The sequence below is a fragment of the Chinchilla lanigera genome, unplaced genomic scaffold (assembly GCF_000276665.1).
Source record: "Chinchilla lanigera isolate Chin_1 unplaced genomic scaffold, ChiLan1.0 scaffold00001, whole genome shotgun sequence".
Classification (NCBI taxonomy): domain Eukaryota; kingdom Metazoa; phylum Chordata; class Mammalia; order Rodentia; family Chinchillidae; genus Chinchilla; species Chinchilla lanigera.
In genome coordinates this window covers 33,938,523-33,952,977 of record NW_004955402.1, presented here as the reverse complement: position 1 = coordinate 33,952,977, position 14,455 = coordinate 33,938,523, and the positions used below count along the sequence as shown (strand labels likewise).

The window sequence follows — 14,455 nt, the reverse complement described above, 5'->3', positions numbered from 1 at the left end:
CTTCAAACATGGTGCTGGGAAAACTGGGTATGCACATGCAGAAGAATGAAATTGGACCCTCATCTCACACCAAATGCAAAAATCAACTCAAGTGGGGGTTGAAGACTTAGGTGTAAGACATGAAAGTATAAGATTACTATAAAATATGGCAAAAACTTCTTGGCACTGATCATTGATCTGGGCAATGATTTTTTGGATATGACTCTAAAAGCACAAGCAATAAAAGCAAAAACAGACAAGTAGGCTTCTGTCAAAACAAAAAGCTTCTGCACAGCAAAGGAAATAATCAGCAGGTGAGACTGCTATGGAATCCAAGAAAATATTTGCAAAGCATACGCCAGATAAGGGGTTAATATCTGGAATACTCAAGGAACTTCTACAACTCAATGGCAAAAGTCCTAATAATCCAATTAAAAAATAGGCTAAGGATTTGAATAGACATTTCTCCAAAAAGACATGCAAGTGGCTAGTAGATATGAGGAAAGATGCTAAATGTCACTACTCATTAGGGAGATGCAATCAAAACCACAATGAGCTATCACTTTACACCTGTGGGGATGGCTCTTACCCAAAATCCAAAAGAGCAACTGTGGGTGAGGATGTGGAGACTGGAACCTCTGTACAATGTTGGTGAGAATGTAAAATGATGTAGCCAATGTGGAAAATAGTATAGAGGTTCCTCAATAAGCTATAAATAGAACCACCATATGACCCAGCAATCTCACTTCTGAGTATTCAAAAAGAATTGGAATCATGATTTCAAAGAGCTGTCTGTACTCCATGTTTATTGCAATACTATTCACAAAAGCCAAGATATGAAAACAACCAAAATGTCCATCAGAGGGTGTATAAAGAACACGTGGTAAATATGCACAATAGAATACTATTTGGCCTTTTTGGAAGTTCTGTGATGTGCAAGAACATCAGTGAACCTGGAAGACTTTATGTTAAGTGAAATAAGCCAGTCACAGGAGGACAAATATTCCATGATTCCACTAATATTAGGTGCTTTGGTTTGGAGGTGGTTTGTCACACTCCACAAGGGTTCTGTATTAGGAGCTTGGTTTCCAATGTTGCTATGGTGGGAGGTGGTGTGGAATCTTTAGGAGGTTGGGCCTAGTGAGAAGTGATTAATTAGGTCACTAGGGGATGCCGCCCTCAAAAAGTATTAACGTTATTCACATGGACTGAGTTCCTCAGACAGGGGTTTATTATGAAAAGCACAGGCCATGAGCTCACTCCTTCTTTTGGTGGCCCTGCCACGATGTCATCCATCATGACATGGTATAGCTAGCAGAGCCCTAGCAAGAGCTGCTGCTATGCTGTTTGAACTTTCATGCTTCAAAACCATGAGCTATATAAAACTCTTTTCTTAATAAAGTGTGCAGAGTTGGGGATTTTGTTATAGCAACAGAAACAGGAATAATATATTAAGTACCTAAAATAGTCAAAATCATCAAGGTGAAGAATAGAGTAGTGGTTTCCAGAGGCTGGGGGACAGGAAATGGGAGTTGCTAATCACTGGGTACAAAATTTCAGTTATGCAAGATGAATAAATCCTAGAGATCTGCTGTACAACACTGTGCCTTCAGACAAGAATACTCTATTTATACCTACGCTCTATTAAGAGGGAAGAGCACCTGTTAACTGTTCTCAGTACAATAAATTCTTTTAAATAAAGAATAATAAAGAACTTGCTAAGCCAAGTATGATGGTGCATACTTATAATCCCAATATTTCGGAGGCTGAGGCAGGAGGATCTTGAGTTTGAGACCAGGGTGGGCTATATAGTTAAGACTTTGCCTCAAAAATAAACTTTTTTTCTTTCTCAAAAATAACTTTTAAAAAGGCTTACTAAATAAACAGGAGCTGTAAACAGCAGTGCAGGGAGATACACAGTTTTAGCTGACCAATAAAACCCTTCAATCACTTTGAAAACCATCTTGGCAGAAAGGCTTTGTTCTTAAGCCATAAAAGGGCTCATTGAAAATTCTTCTTCTTCATCCTTCCAAGAAGGACTTCTGAATGGCCCATATTATTCATGGCAAAATTGAAATCAATTCCATAAAGATCTCCTGGGCTCCCATCACATAGCAGGTGCTGAGTTATGGGCTGTGAATGCATAGGTATGGGTACAGGACTGCACCTGCTCTGAAGTAAAGTGGGGTGGTTAGGGACAGGGTCAGAGATTCCAGCATTGACTCTGCCCCTTGATGGCTGTGTGGCCCCGAGCAGGTTGTGTGACCACTCGGCTTTCCTCTGGAAAGCGGAGACGATAATTTGTAGGGTGTTGTGCACATTAAAAGAGAAAAGAATGTCCAAAGTGATTTGCACAGTGCCGTCCACATAGTGAGATGCACTAATATTGCTACCAAACACAACATCAGGCAACATTGAAAAATGCAGCAAGGATAGGAGACACCATGTGGTTCCTTAGGAGGGAGCTGTCTGGTGCTGAGTTTCAAGTCTGGACCAGGGAGTGTAACGAAGTGGTGACTTTGATGGTGTCTGTGAGGAAAGGCCTGGGCCAGGAAGACAGACACAGAGGTGACTCTAAGGCTTCAAGTCTGAGTAACTGAGAGCACAGTTAATTTGGTTAAAATACTACTAAGTCACTTCCTTTGGTGGGGAAGAAGTACCCAGGGGACTTGCCTTGGCATGGGGGGCTCTGAGACCTGGTGCCCTCCAGACCGACAAGCCTGGGCCCCAGGATGAAAATGACCTTTGTGAGCAGGACATTGAGATGGGCCAGTTGTGAGGACTTTGTGTCTTCCTCCAGGTTTGTTCTAAACGAGACTTTTCACACACAGATGGCCAGGGGTCTGCCTTTGTTTGACTCGGGCCAGGAAGAAAATGGGGCAGAGGCTGTGGGTGTAAGCAGGGTGCACAAACAGGGGCAGGAGCTGGTGGCCCGTGACCGTGAGAAAAGACAAGTGGGAGAGTTGAGTTCGGGGGTGGGGCTGCTGCCTGGCTGCACAAAAGTAGGAAAGTTGGGTCTGGGCCCATGTGAGTATCTGGACTGGGCTAGAGGGACTTGGGGTGCAGTTCCCCCACCTTGTGGTTCTAGTGGGAAGCTGGAAATGTGGGCCCAGGCGTAGTTCTGGGAGTTAGGTAGGCAGGTTGGGTGCTACAGATTTGGGGTCAGCCATCTTCATGGCCTCAGGGAAAAGCATAAGCTTTTCCAGCACAGGGTCTGCAGCAGCAGTGCTTTTGACTATACACACCTCCATATGCTGGTTCAACCTGATTTGAGACCACTGGTGAGGCCTGGATATGAGTGTGAGTGTGTGTGTGTGTGTGTGTGTGTGTGCGTGTGAGACAGAGAGAGAGAGAGATGGAGCAACTTTAGGAATTCAGATGTCTACACAGAGTCTGGAAAGGCCGCAGATTCCTGCAAGAGACTGAGAAAATCCCTAGGGCACCCTCTATATCCTCATCTTTCCTTGAAGCCTCATTCTGGGCAAGCTGAGCTCTCTTCTGGAAGGTGCCCTGGATAGCAAGTTCAGAACTCTAGGCCAACCCTGGTATAGACTGGCACTGTGTCCTTGGTCAGGGCACTCAGCCTTTGTCTCCTTTAAGATCAGGCAAGTGCTTAGTCCCTCAGCCCATCAGCCTGGAAGAGCCCAGCTGTCTGACAGTCAAGTGGCAGGTCCCTCGAATGAGTTCTCTGAACCTTTCTTTCCTTCCCTCCTCGGTCCTGTTTCTCTGGTGCACTTAGCTCCCTCCCCATGCTGAGTCATCCTCCCTAAACTTTGTCCCAGAAGGAGGCCTGAGACCCCTTTGCAGATGAGGTGCACTTCCCCCAAGATGGCAGAGCGAAGAACTAGCAGAGTCGGCATTTGAACCTAGGCAGGGGCCTAACCCCAGGGATGCTGCCTAGCCTGGGGTTCTGATTTTTTTTTCTTTTATAAAATGGTGAAAGCCAAAGATGATTTATTTATTCTTTAAGTTTACATGAGCATGGTATGGGTCTGTCTTTATCAAACTGTCCCAAAAAACTTAAAGTACCAGATAAGGGTACATTAGGAAGGGCTCTCTGCTTCTGGTCCATGCAGACCTCCTGGCACCTTCCAGATCTCACACCAGAAAGTCTGTACCACCTCAGGCAGTGTGAAGTGTCTCAGCCCATGCTAGCCCACTTCCTGGTGGGGAAGCAGGTGACAGCAACACCAGCCGGCGTCTACACCATGCAGAGGGAATAAACGGGCAATTCAGGTCAATAAGCTGCACTTGAACAGTGCTGTTCCCTGTCTTGAGGTGACTTGTCAGGGGCACAGGGTAACACAGGCAAGGATGGGAGGACACTGCGGCCATCTGGGCAGCTCCTTACCTCCAAAAAAAAAGCTACATTCAACTCACAGCAAAGGGATGCAAAAGGCAAAGCCAACTGCCCTCTTGGTGCTGCTGCCGAGATGTGGCTTTCGAGAGGGAATACAGTGGGGAGAGGCTGGGGCTGGAGGCTGAAACTGTGAAGCCAGTCTGCATTCAGGCATGTCTGTGAGGAAAACAGGGTTTGCCCACATGGTATGGCAGAGGCTCGGGGTTTTCAAAGCATCCCAGAGGGACCCGCATGCTCTGCTTTCGGCTGACTCTGCTTTGGGCACACTACTGACCGATAAATGGGTGCTCAGAAACACTTGCGAGTGTACTCCTGCTTTACTTAAATTGCTCTACTATCTCCTTCCAGTCAAAATAAAACACATCCCCTGGCCCCACTCCTCCCCTTCAGCCAACCAGCTCCCCGTCTCTGCTGCCTTTCTGAGGCTCTCCTGAAGGCCTTGCCATGCTCCTGTCCTCTCCTCCTCTGACACCCAGGCTCTGTCTCTTTCTTATTACTAAACCCAGCACACTTTTCTGTCCCGGTCCTTTGGCTGTCCAGAGGCTGTCCCTTCCTAGGTCCTGGAGGCCACAGAAGGCTGCTAGCATGGAAGGGGACAGCACAGGTGGAGAGTTGGGCTGGCACCGGCTCCTGTGGAATAACTGCTTTGATGGCGCTCACTGGCTCTTCTGAATTCTTCTTAACACTTGAAGCTACTGGTTGCCTCCTCCCTCCCTGGCCACTCCTCCTCTGTCCCCTCTGTAGCCCCTCCCCTCTGCCCATTCACACCCTCTTCTAGGGTGATGCTATCCCACACGCAGTCTCCAGAGCCCGCTGCACATTGACAGTTCATATGAGTGAATCCCATCTTCAGTGTGACTGCTTCCACGGCTGTAGACCTTTCTACCCACCAACCACGGGGCAATCCAAAGGACCAACAATAGGTAACCCAAATTTAATGTCCTGAAAACCGACTCCTAGCCATCCTTCCACACAATCCTTTTCCAGTACCAGCTATTCCAGAAAACACAAGCATCAGGATGTAACGGGTGACCCCCTTCCATCTCATATCAGCAAGTCCTGCAAGCTCTAACTCAAAAATACAAGGAGAACCCAAACCCTCTTTCCTGACATTCACGGCTGTATTCCCAGCCACCGACCTGGCTCTGGACGGCACCAGCAGTTCACAACCCGGCCTTCAGTTTCCACTTTTACCTCTTTCAGTTCTATCCTCTCAGAGCAACCAGAGTGACCCAGACGTACGGAATGACACCTGGCAGGAGAAGTACCCCATGGAGTTCTTGCATCTCAAAAAAGTTTTTTGGTTGTTCTTATTTATTCCTTTTTCAGACAAAAGTTAGAAGTATGTTCTTTTTAAAACAAACAATCCAATGGTACACCAATCCAACCGAGAGATCCATTCACTGAAATAACACCTCCTGTGTGCAGTCAGTATTCTGGATTAGGACTTACGAAAGCCTGAGTTAACAATACTTTGTGTAAGCGCAATAAATAAAAACCTGGCTTTTGAAGCAGAAGCATGGGGAACTGTATTTCTCTTTATCGAAAGATCAGTTCCTTTATAAGTAATCCAGCCTGGTAGCTCCCGCCACGCCTTCCATTTGCACAAGAGCGGGGTGGAGCCTGCGCCGGGGGCGGGGCCTGCGCCGGGGCGGGGCGAGTCTCTTACCTCCCTGAGGCAAGTGTAGATGGGGCACACCAGCACGCGGAAGGGCTCTCCGGTGCTGCTACGCATGGTGCCAAACACCTCGCACAGGAAGGTGATGAAGCCCAGCCAGCGTTCCACGTCCTGCTGCTGCAGCTCCTCGCGCACGGTGAAGTCTTTCTGCGGAGGCACAAGAGACCATGTCAGCCTTGACGGGACCAGGGAAGAAGCGCTGTGCCGCAGTGTCTGGGGCCGCAGGCAAACCCCGTGTCTCACCTGAGGCCTGGTTGGGGGACCCGTGGTCTTACTGAGGGAAGCAGAAACACCCTGTCCCGCGGCCAGGGCATCTCTTCTTCAGGCGGCCCTGGGCCAGGGGCACAGCTTTCCCTCCGCTGGGCAATGCCTAGACCTGCTGCAGGTCACTACCCTCTTCACGGAGGCACTCCAGCCTTGCCTTGCTGGCCCCAGTACTGAGGAGGGGGCCAAATGGGGGCCTCCCCCATTCCATTCAGCCTGGCTGAACTCTCTACCTTGGCTAGCCCCTAAAGCAGCCCTCTCCATAGGACAGGGTGAGGGGGACATTGTTTGCCTGCATGGGTCAGCAGTGGGCCACAGAGGCCCATCTTAGTCCCAGCTCAGGCTAGAAACTCCAACCCCTGCCTGCAAGGGGCCTGAAGGATAGTAGGAGACACCGACTCATTCATTCGTCCTTGCTGCTTAAGAATGATTGGGCTGGGGATTTAGCTCAGCAGCACAACTCCTGCCTGGCAAGCTCAAAGTCCTGAGTTCAATTCCCAGTACCAAAAAAAAAGAATATGATTGTGCTGTGCGCCAGACACTATAGGAGGAGCTGTGATAGGGCGTGTTCACTCTTGACTGCAGTACAAGAGAAGTAGTATTAAAACTATCAGAGGGTTCCAGTAAAGGGACTTCGGGAGAGGTAGAAGTCAGTCTTCTCCACTGGATTCTGACACGGGGACAAATAGCAAGAGAAGTCAAACTCGTTGAATAGAAAGGATGTTGACTGCTAGTGGTTGGGGAGAAGTGGGCCCGGGAGTCATTTAATGGGTAGAGTTTCAATCTGGCAAGACAAAAGTTTGGGAGATTGGTTGTCTGTCAATGAGAGTATAGTTAACATTGCTGAATTGTACACTTGGAAATGATCAAAATGGTAAATTTTAGGCTTTTTATTACCCAAAAACCCCTCATACAACTTTCTTGAATGCATGTTCCAGCCAACAAAATTTATGACTCAACTCTAAGGAAATCATGGTATAGAAGGGTGGGAAGGGAAAATTGAAACGGAAACCAGATAGGGTGATGAAGTTAAAAAAAGTAATTGTCATTTTGGTTATAAGAGTGAGTCAAAAGCTAGAAATAATCCCTGGAAGACAGGATATTTAGTTTTTTTTAAAAAAATGTATTTAATTTATTAAAAGAATTTTTTTGAGACAGTGTCTCACTGTCATTGCTCAGGCTGGTTTTGAACTCCTGGGCTGAAGCCATTCTCCTGCTGAACCTCCTGAGTGCTGGGACTAGAGGTGCTCGTCTCCACATTTGGCTGATATTTGATTTTTAAATGTAACCTAAATGATCATTTCATAGGAGTAGTTACTTAATAACACAATATTAAGTTACGACTGGTAAATACTTGTGGGAAAGGGACAAAAAATTATATAGCACACACAGTTTCCTAATTTAGACCATGAGGGTTCACAGATTATTGCTCCCCTAAGTTTGATAATCAGAGAAATATGTTAAAGTATGCCATTAAAAATGTTAAAATTAAACACTAGCAACCATTAGCAGAACAAAAAACAGAATATATAAAATGAATGAGTAAAAATAATCATGGGCAAATGAAAATAAAATTAAAGCAATAGTAAAATCAAAGTATCTTATGATAACAATCATTTAAAAATTATAGGATTATTAATATAAGTAAAATATTGTTCATACTAAGTAGATAACATATAATACTATTTACTCAATAGCATAGACTATAAAATATATAGAAAGTTATTGACACATAAGAAAAATAAGAAAGAATTATATTGTGATAGGAACCACTATTATTGATTTAATGGACAAAAACTTAAATGACTTAGATGACTTAAACAATACAATAATTCTAAATTGAAACAGCTACATGGTAAGCTGTGATTCCACTATAATTTTCAAAATGTAGAAACTGTGGGAGTTAACTGGACATGGTGGCACACTCCTGTAATCCCAGCACTTGGGAGGCTAAGGCAGGAGGATCCTGAGTTCAAGGCTAGACTGGACTACATAGTGAGTTCAAATCCAGCCTAGATTAGATAGTAAAAAACCAAAACCAAAACCAAAAACCCCAAACAAAACAAAGAAAAAAGAAATTGTATAAATTACATAGTGGAAGCTGGTTGTGGTGGCACATGCCTATAATCTAAGCACTCGGAAGGCTGAGGCAGGAGGATTGCTGTGAGTTCAAGAGCAGCCTGGGCTACAAAGCGAGTTCAAGGTCCGGCTAACCTACATAGTAAGACCTCACCTCAGGCAAAAAAAAGAGAACAAATACATACTGGGGCCAAAAGTTAATTAAAAACAATCAATTACTTAGATATTTGAAAGGTATCCTCTTAAAGAAAGATGGCAATCAAATATACAACAGGTTATTTAGGAAATAAAAAGCTGTGAAAACTTGTGGGATGTGACCAAAGCTATAATCAAAGGTCAATTTATAGTCAGTTTTTTGGCTATTAAATAAAGGAAGAAAATATGTCACATATGCTATATTGTCTGATATGATAGCCACTATATACATATATATACATAATATATACATATATATAATATATACAAATATATACACACATATATATATTACTATTAAGTGTGTAACGTGTTCACGACAGGGATGTGATTCATATGTCTTGCTACCTGGTGCTCTGAGCCTTGGTGGCACATGCACGACTGTTCCACTGGGTAGCATGGGACAGTCATGCATGTAACACTGTTGGTTTAAGCCAGCAGGAGTGTGTTAAAATGTGGCAATCAAAACTTCCATGTGCTGTAAGTGTAAGAGACAATGGTTTTCAAAGACAGTATGAGAATAGTAATGTAAAATATTTCATATTTTAAAAGGATGAGTACATGTTGATATTTTGGATATAGTGAATTAAGTAAAATATATTATTAAATCTAAAGTTATATATATATATATAGACCACATTATATTTCTTTCAGACAGTATTACTTCAAACATTCAACTCACATTTAGAAAATAACCAGCAATTAAAGAAATATAGGAAAGGATATAATACAGATAAAGTTGGAAATTAATTATTTAAAACACAAAGAAAGGAACTTACACATAAAATTAAGAAAGAAGTAATAAAATTAAATTAAATGTGAAAGCAGATATGGGGGAGATAAAAAGTAATAAAAATATGATAGTAATTATAACTATGTTGATTTGAAAAAAATCGATGAAACGGGCAATTTTACAGAAAATAATATCATTAAGCTTTACTTAAAAAAGAGATAAGCCAGAAGAGGTAAAAACAAAACAACATGAAACAAAACCATAAAATAAAATGAAAAGTTATGAAGGACTTACTTTTATAAGGAATTTTCTAAACTTATGACTTCTACAGGTAAATTCATTCAAACTTTTAAAAAAATGAAGTAACTGCTTTCCTTTGGAAACTGACCAGAGTACAGGAAAAGAAAATCTTTCCAGCCTGTTCCCTGTAACTCAAATCTTATGATAGTAAATTCCACATAAGGAAGTCTATAGGCTAATTTCTGTAACATGAATGAATGTGAAAGTCTTGAGTGAAATATTAGCAAATAGATCCATTATAACCAAGAAGATTTTTATCCCAGGATGATATAGTGTCAGGAAATCTATAAATGTAATATATTACATCAATAGGGCAGGATTAAAAAACAGCAGCAATACCCATGACCCTTGAAAGGGAGGAGACAAAATTATTAGATTATATGTATGACAAACCCCAGAGAACCCTCTAATAAAGACCAGAGCTAAGAAGAGTTTAGTAACAACTAGTAAGAGTACATAGATTAAAAATTAGTATACAAAAATCAACAGCTTTCTTTTATGGTAAGATTTATCAGTAAGATATTTTAGTACACAAAAGCTCATTTATTAAAGTAATAAAAAAATGAAGTGGCATTATTAAATGCTATGTAAGAATTCCATGAAGAAAATTGCAAAACTAAGGTGAAGTATTGGAGAAAATGTTTTGAACAGCTGAAGAAATATGCAATATTCCTAAGGGTGAGGCAGCACGGTAAAGATGGCAATTCTCCCTGAGTTGTTTTAATACTCATTTATACTTCATATCCAAAAATGAACTTCTTTTTTGGAGTGGGTACAGGGAGTGGACACTTGAAAAACAGAAGATACTAAAAGTAATTCAAAGAATAACAGGGGAAGCAGCTAAAATCAAGACAAAACACAACTGGAGAGAGTTATATTACTTTTAACCTATTCTAAAGCTTTAATAATTAAAAGGCTATAGGACTGACATAGCACAAGCACCTAGATCAGATAGCCAGAAATAAATTTGGCATCCATAAGGATTTATCCCATGATCCCAGGAGGACCACAAATCAGCAGCAAAGGAAGCATTATTCACTCAAGCAACATTGCAGGGATAGCTGTCTAATATTGGGAGGAAAATAATTTACAGTCTCACTTCATACTGGGCCCTAAAATGAATTCCAGATGGAATAAAGAGGTACATTTTCTTTCCAAAAAGACAAACCATAAAAACTTGAAGAAGATGAAATTGAGTATTTAACAGATTTCTGGATAGTGAAGAGCTTCCTATATTAAAACAAAAGAAAGGCATCAAAATATTAAAAATGTACTTAAAAGGCAATTAGTAGGCTCAGGAAAGATTTGCAATAACCGTGACAAAGGGTAATGCTCATAATATACAAATAGTGTATTTAGATTTATAATAAAAGTATTAAATCCTTCATGGGTAAGTAGGGAAGTGACAAAAGGTAAATTTACATAAAAAACTTCAATGAATGCATGGAAACAAATTAAATAGCAGCAGCAATTAATAAATGGAAATATCTTTTTCTACCTACTATATTAGCAAAACTTAGAAAAACAGTAATTGTCAATGCTAGTGAGGATGCAGTGAGATGGGTATTCTCACAGATGGACAGTGTGCGCTGTACCACTTTTCTGAAAAATCTTTAAGCCTTAAAGGTGTTCTTATCGTTTGGTCTTGTACCTCTGGTAATTATCATAAAGAAATAATTAAAAGCAACAAGAAAAATAGGTATAATGCACATAAAAATCCAACAGTCTAAGCATCCAAAGTAGGGGGATGACTAAGTAAGATCCATATATTCATAGAAAATTGTTTATGAAAAAATTATAGTAGCATAAGAAAATGTTTATATAATATTAAATGAAAAAAAAACAAAGCCCAAATGACATGTACTATATAATCTCATCCGTGAATAAGGTTTCTTTAAAAAAAAAAAACAAGAAAGAAATATTAAAAAAAGAAATATTCTAAGTGTTTAACAGTAGTAATAGTAGTTGTTTCTTATGTTTATTTATTTATTTTTTTTTGTTTTTTCTCCGGTACCGGGAACCGAACTCATGACCTTGCGCTTGCCAGGCAGGCGCTTTTGCCGCTGAGCTAAATCCCAGCCCCAGTAGGTGTTTCTTAATAGTGCAAGTATAGATGACCTTTCTTCTTTAATTGCTTCTGGATTTCCCTAATTCAATGTAACTATTTCTTTTTTATAATCAGAAAAACAGTTATGGAGTGTTGTGGTCCCCTTCCCTGCTTTTTTTTTTTTTTGAGTAGGACAGTGGAAGTCTTGGAGGTGACTTGGCAGCTAGCAGCTATTTGCCCCAGAAGGGTGGGGATCTGGGGTGTGAACATGCCTGGCCTGGAGGCCACCATAGCCAGCCTACGTGTCTCCTCCTGATACATGTACTAGAGGTTGCCAACTTGTCCTCGGAACAAGGAGGCCCTTTCTGCCAGCCGAAACTAGCCAGTCCCTGGGTCTCCTGCTCTGCCCCCCACCTCAGCCTCTAGCATCCAAAAGCAGCAAGGGGCCTCACCTCGGTGGCAGCCATTTCAAAGTCTGGTATTTGGCTCTAGATTCTCATCTGACTGGCAGGCTCCCTCCTAGTAACCCCTAGTGCCTTTCCCCAAACTTTAAGGCTACCATTTAAGCCTCGTTTCCTGCCTAAAACTATTTATTGACGTACTGCTATTTCCTGCACCGGCCACATCAATAAGCCCTGAAAGCCATTCAGTGTCTCAGGTTTCTCAAGGCATTCTGGGAAATTCTTCCCGCTCTGGATAACCACATGAACTCTGGCATGGTGGAGCCCTGTGGCCAAGCCAAAAACAGCTGTGTACAGGCAGAGGGGGGAAAACACCCCCACCCAACCTCCCCTGCGGGCAGCGGGCAGCCACAGCAGGGAGATGCTGCTGCTGAGACGGGGGAGGGGTCGAGGCACAAGGACCACAGTGTATTTTTATACTTCCTGAGGTCCATGGGCAGCTCCCCCAGCCCAGTCCCTGCAAACTCGCCATCATTCTGTTCTCCCTCTTTTAACACAAGTGACCAAGGGAAATTTGCCCACCCAAACTCAACCTCCCCATGCCAGGGTTGTGTGTGTGTGTGGGGGGGGCGGAGTGCACTTTTAGTTACTGCTGGCAGGAAGCTTCTTTTTCCTTGAGAAATTAGGATGGATGTGGGAGAGGCCAGCCCTGCAGCAATGGATCCCAGGCATTCTTTTGGGCAACTGGTTAAGGGAGCTTAAAAGAAGTATTTGATAGAATCCTTAATATTAGAAACAAGACAGTAATTTTCAAATTGAAGAGCCATTTTTCTTTGGCTCAAACTTTCTCTTTCTTTAGGGTTCTGCTCAAATATCACCTTTAAAGCCTCCCCTCTAGTACTTCTATAATGGCAGCCCCCTGCAGCCTCCCTATTTCCCTCCTACTCCTAATCACCTGATATTGGGTGCTATCCTTATTGATGGTCTGACTCTCAGAGCGTAAGAGTTTCACAAGGGCAGGAATCTTATGTCTTGTCCCTTGCCACATCCTAGGAGGGAACCTGGCTCACAGCAGGTGCTCAGTGAATGTGAGGACTGCGTGGGTGCACATTCCATGATAAACAATCAGACCTCTCTTCTCTGAGAAACCCGGGCTGTTGCCCTTCTTTTCTAATGTAAGACTTAAGAGTAGAGAGTGTTTGCCCAATACACCTTTTATTTGCAGCTGTCATTCCACTTCCCAGATAGCTTCTTGCCGTCTGTGTGCCAGCCCTGGACCCTGCTCCAGGACTCTCACAGCGTGTCTTACTTTTGTGGGTAGCAGTTTCGCCACAGAGGGATGTTCCTTGGCTTATCTGGGACTTTTTTCTTTTTGCCCCTGCTCAGGGTTGCTTCAAGTACAGCCACACAATTCCACAGAGCTGCCCTTGGGTGGTGTGGTGTGGGTCACTTGTGGCTTTAATCTAGCTCCTTCCCAGCCTTGAGTTGTCCCTTCAGTCATACTGTCCATTCTGGGCTGTGTGCCAAGGCCAAGTGAGACCCATCTACAGACTTTCTCCCCCCACAGTGCCTCCTTATTCCTTGTCTCTTACCCATTCCAGGGCCGGCCGCCTGCCCCCAGTGGTTAGGAACTGGCCCTGGACAGTTCCTGGAGGTTGCTGTCCCACCTGAGTCATCATCATTTGGGAGGAGCTCAGGATCCTCCTCCTCAGCGCTGGCAGCATAGACCTTTTTTGGCAATGTTTGCACAGTGGGGAGGCAGGGGGAGAGGACTGCCCAAACCTAGCGGCTCTGGAGCATGGGACCTACGGATACTATCATATCAGGTCACTCCTATTCCTGGGGAGGACCCTGAGTGCTCCCTATCTATCCTTACCTGAGACTTTTGGGCTCCAAGACACATCACAGAATCCTTATGAAACAGGATTCAGGGAAGTTAAACCACTTGGAAGTTGGTTTCTGTGATTTAGGACCAAAAAGAACTGATCCATGCAGTCTCCTCCTACGTGATGGAATGATGGATTCCTGGGCCCTGCAGGAGGGAAAAGGAGCCGTGGAGCAGAGGAGGGCAGGCAGGGACTGGAGGCTGTGCTTCCTGCAGTGCGTGGGGCCGGGAGGGGAGAACAAAAGTGAAAATGAAATCTGGTGTCTTGAGCAGTCTTTGGGTATTGCCTCTACACCAGTCAGGGCAGCATGGGGAGGACTGGCCAGGACTTGGCGTCTGTCTGACCAGTCAGGCAGACCTTGCTGGCTTCAGAGGATCATGTGCAATGCACGTGGTGCACAGTAGGTGTTTTACAAGTGGCAGAGAGGCCTCCTGGTAGTTGTCTCCTGAGTCACTCTATCTATCAAGGCCTGCCCTAGACCTGGCTGCCCCCTCCTCTGGCAGCCAAGGGACATGTCTGCTGGTCTGCACTCA

At 43.6% G+C, this 14,455-nt stretch overlaps 1 protein-coding gene across 4 annotated transcripts in view; it reads right to left on the bottom strand.

Annotated features, from left to right (window-relative positions):
• The window catches only part of Ctif (CBP80/20-dependent translation initiation factor), a 279,653-nt gene that overhangs the window by 33,499 nt on the left and 231,699 nt on the right, over positions 1–14,455 (bottom strand). For all 4 annotated transcript variants that reach the window (XM_013510556.1, XM_005372899.2, XM_005372901.2 and 1 more), the window contains one exon: positions 6,009–6,164. In XM_013510556.1, coding sequence (XP_013366010.1) covers positions 6,009–6,164 — 156 coding nt within the window. The remainder of the gene's footprint in view (positions 1–6,008; positions 6,165–14,455) is intronic.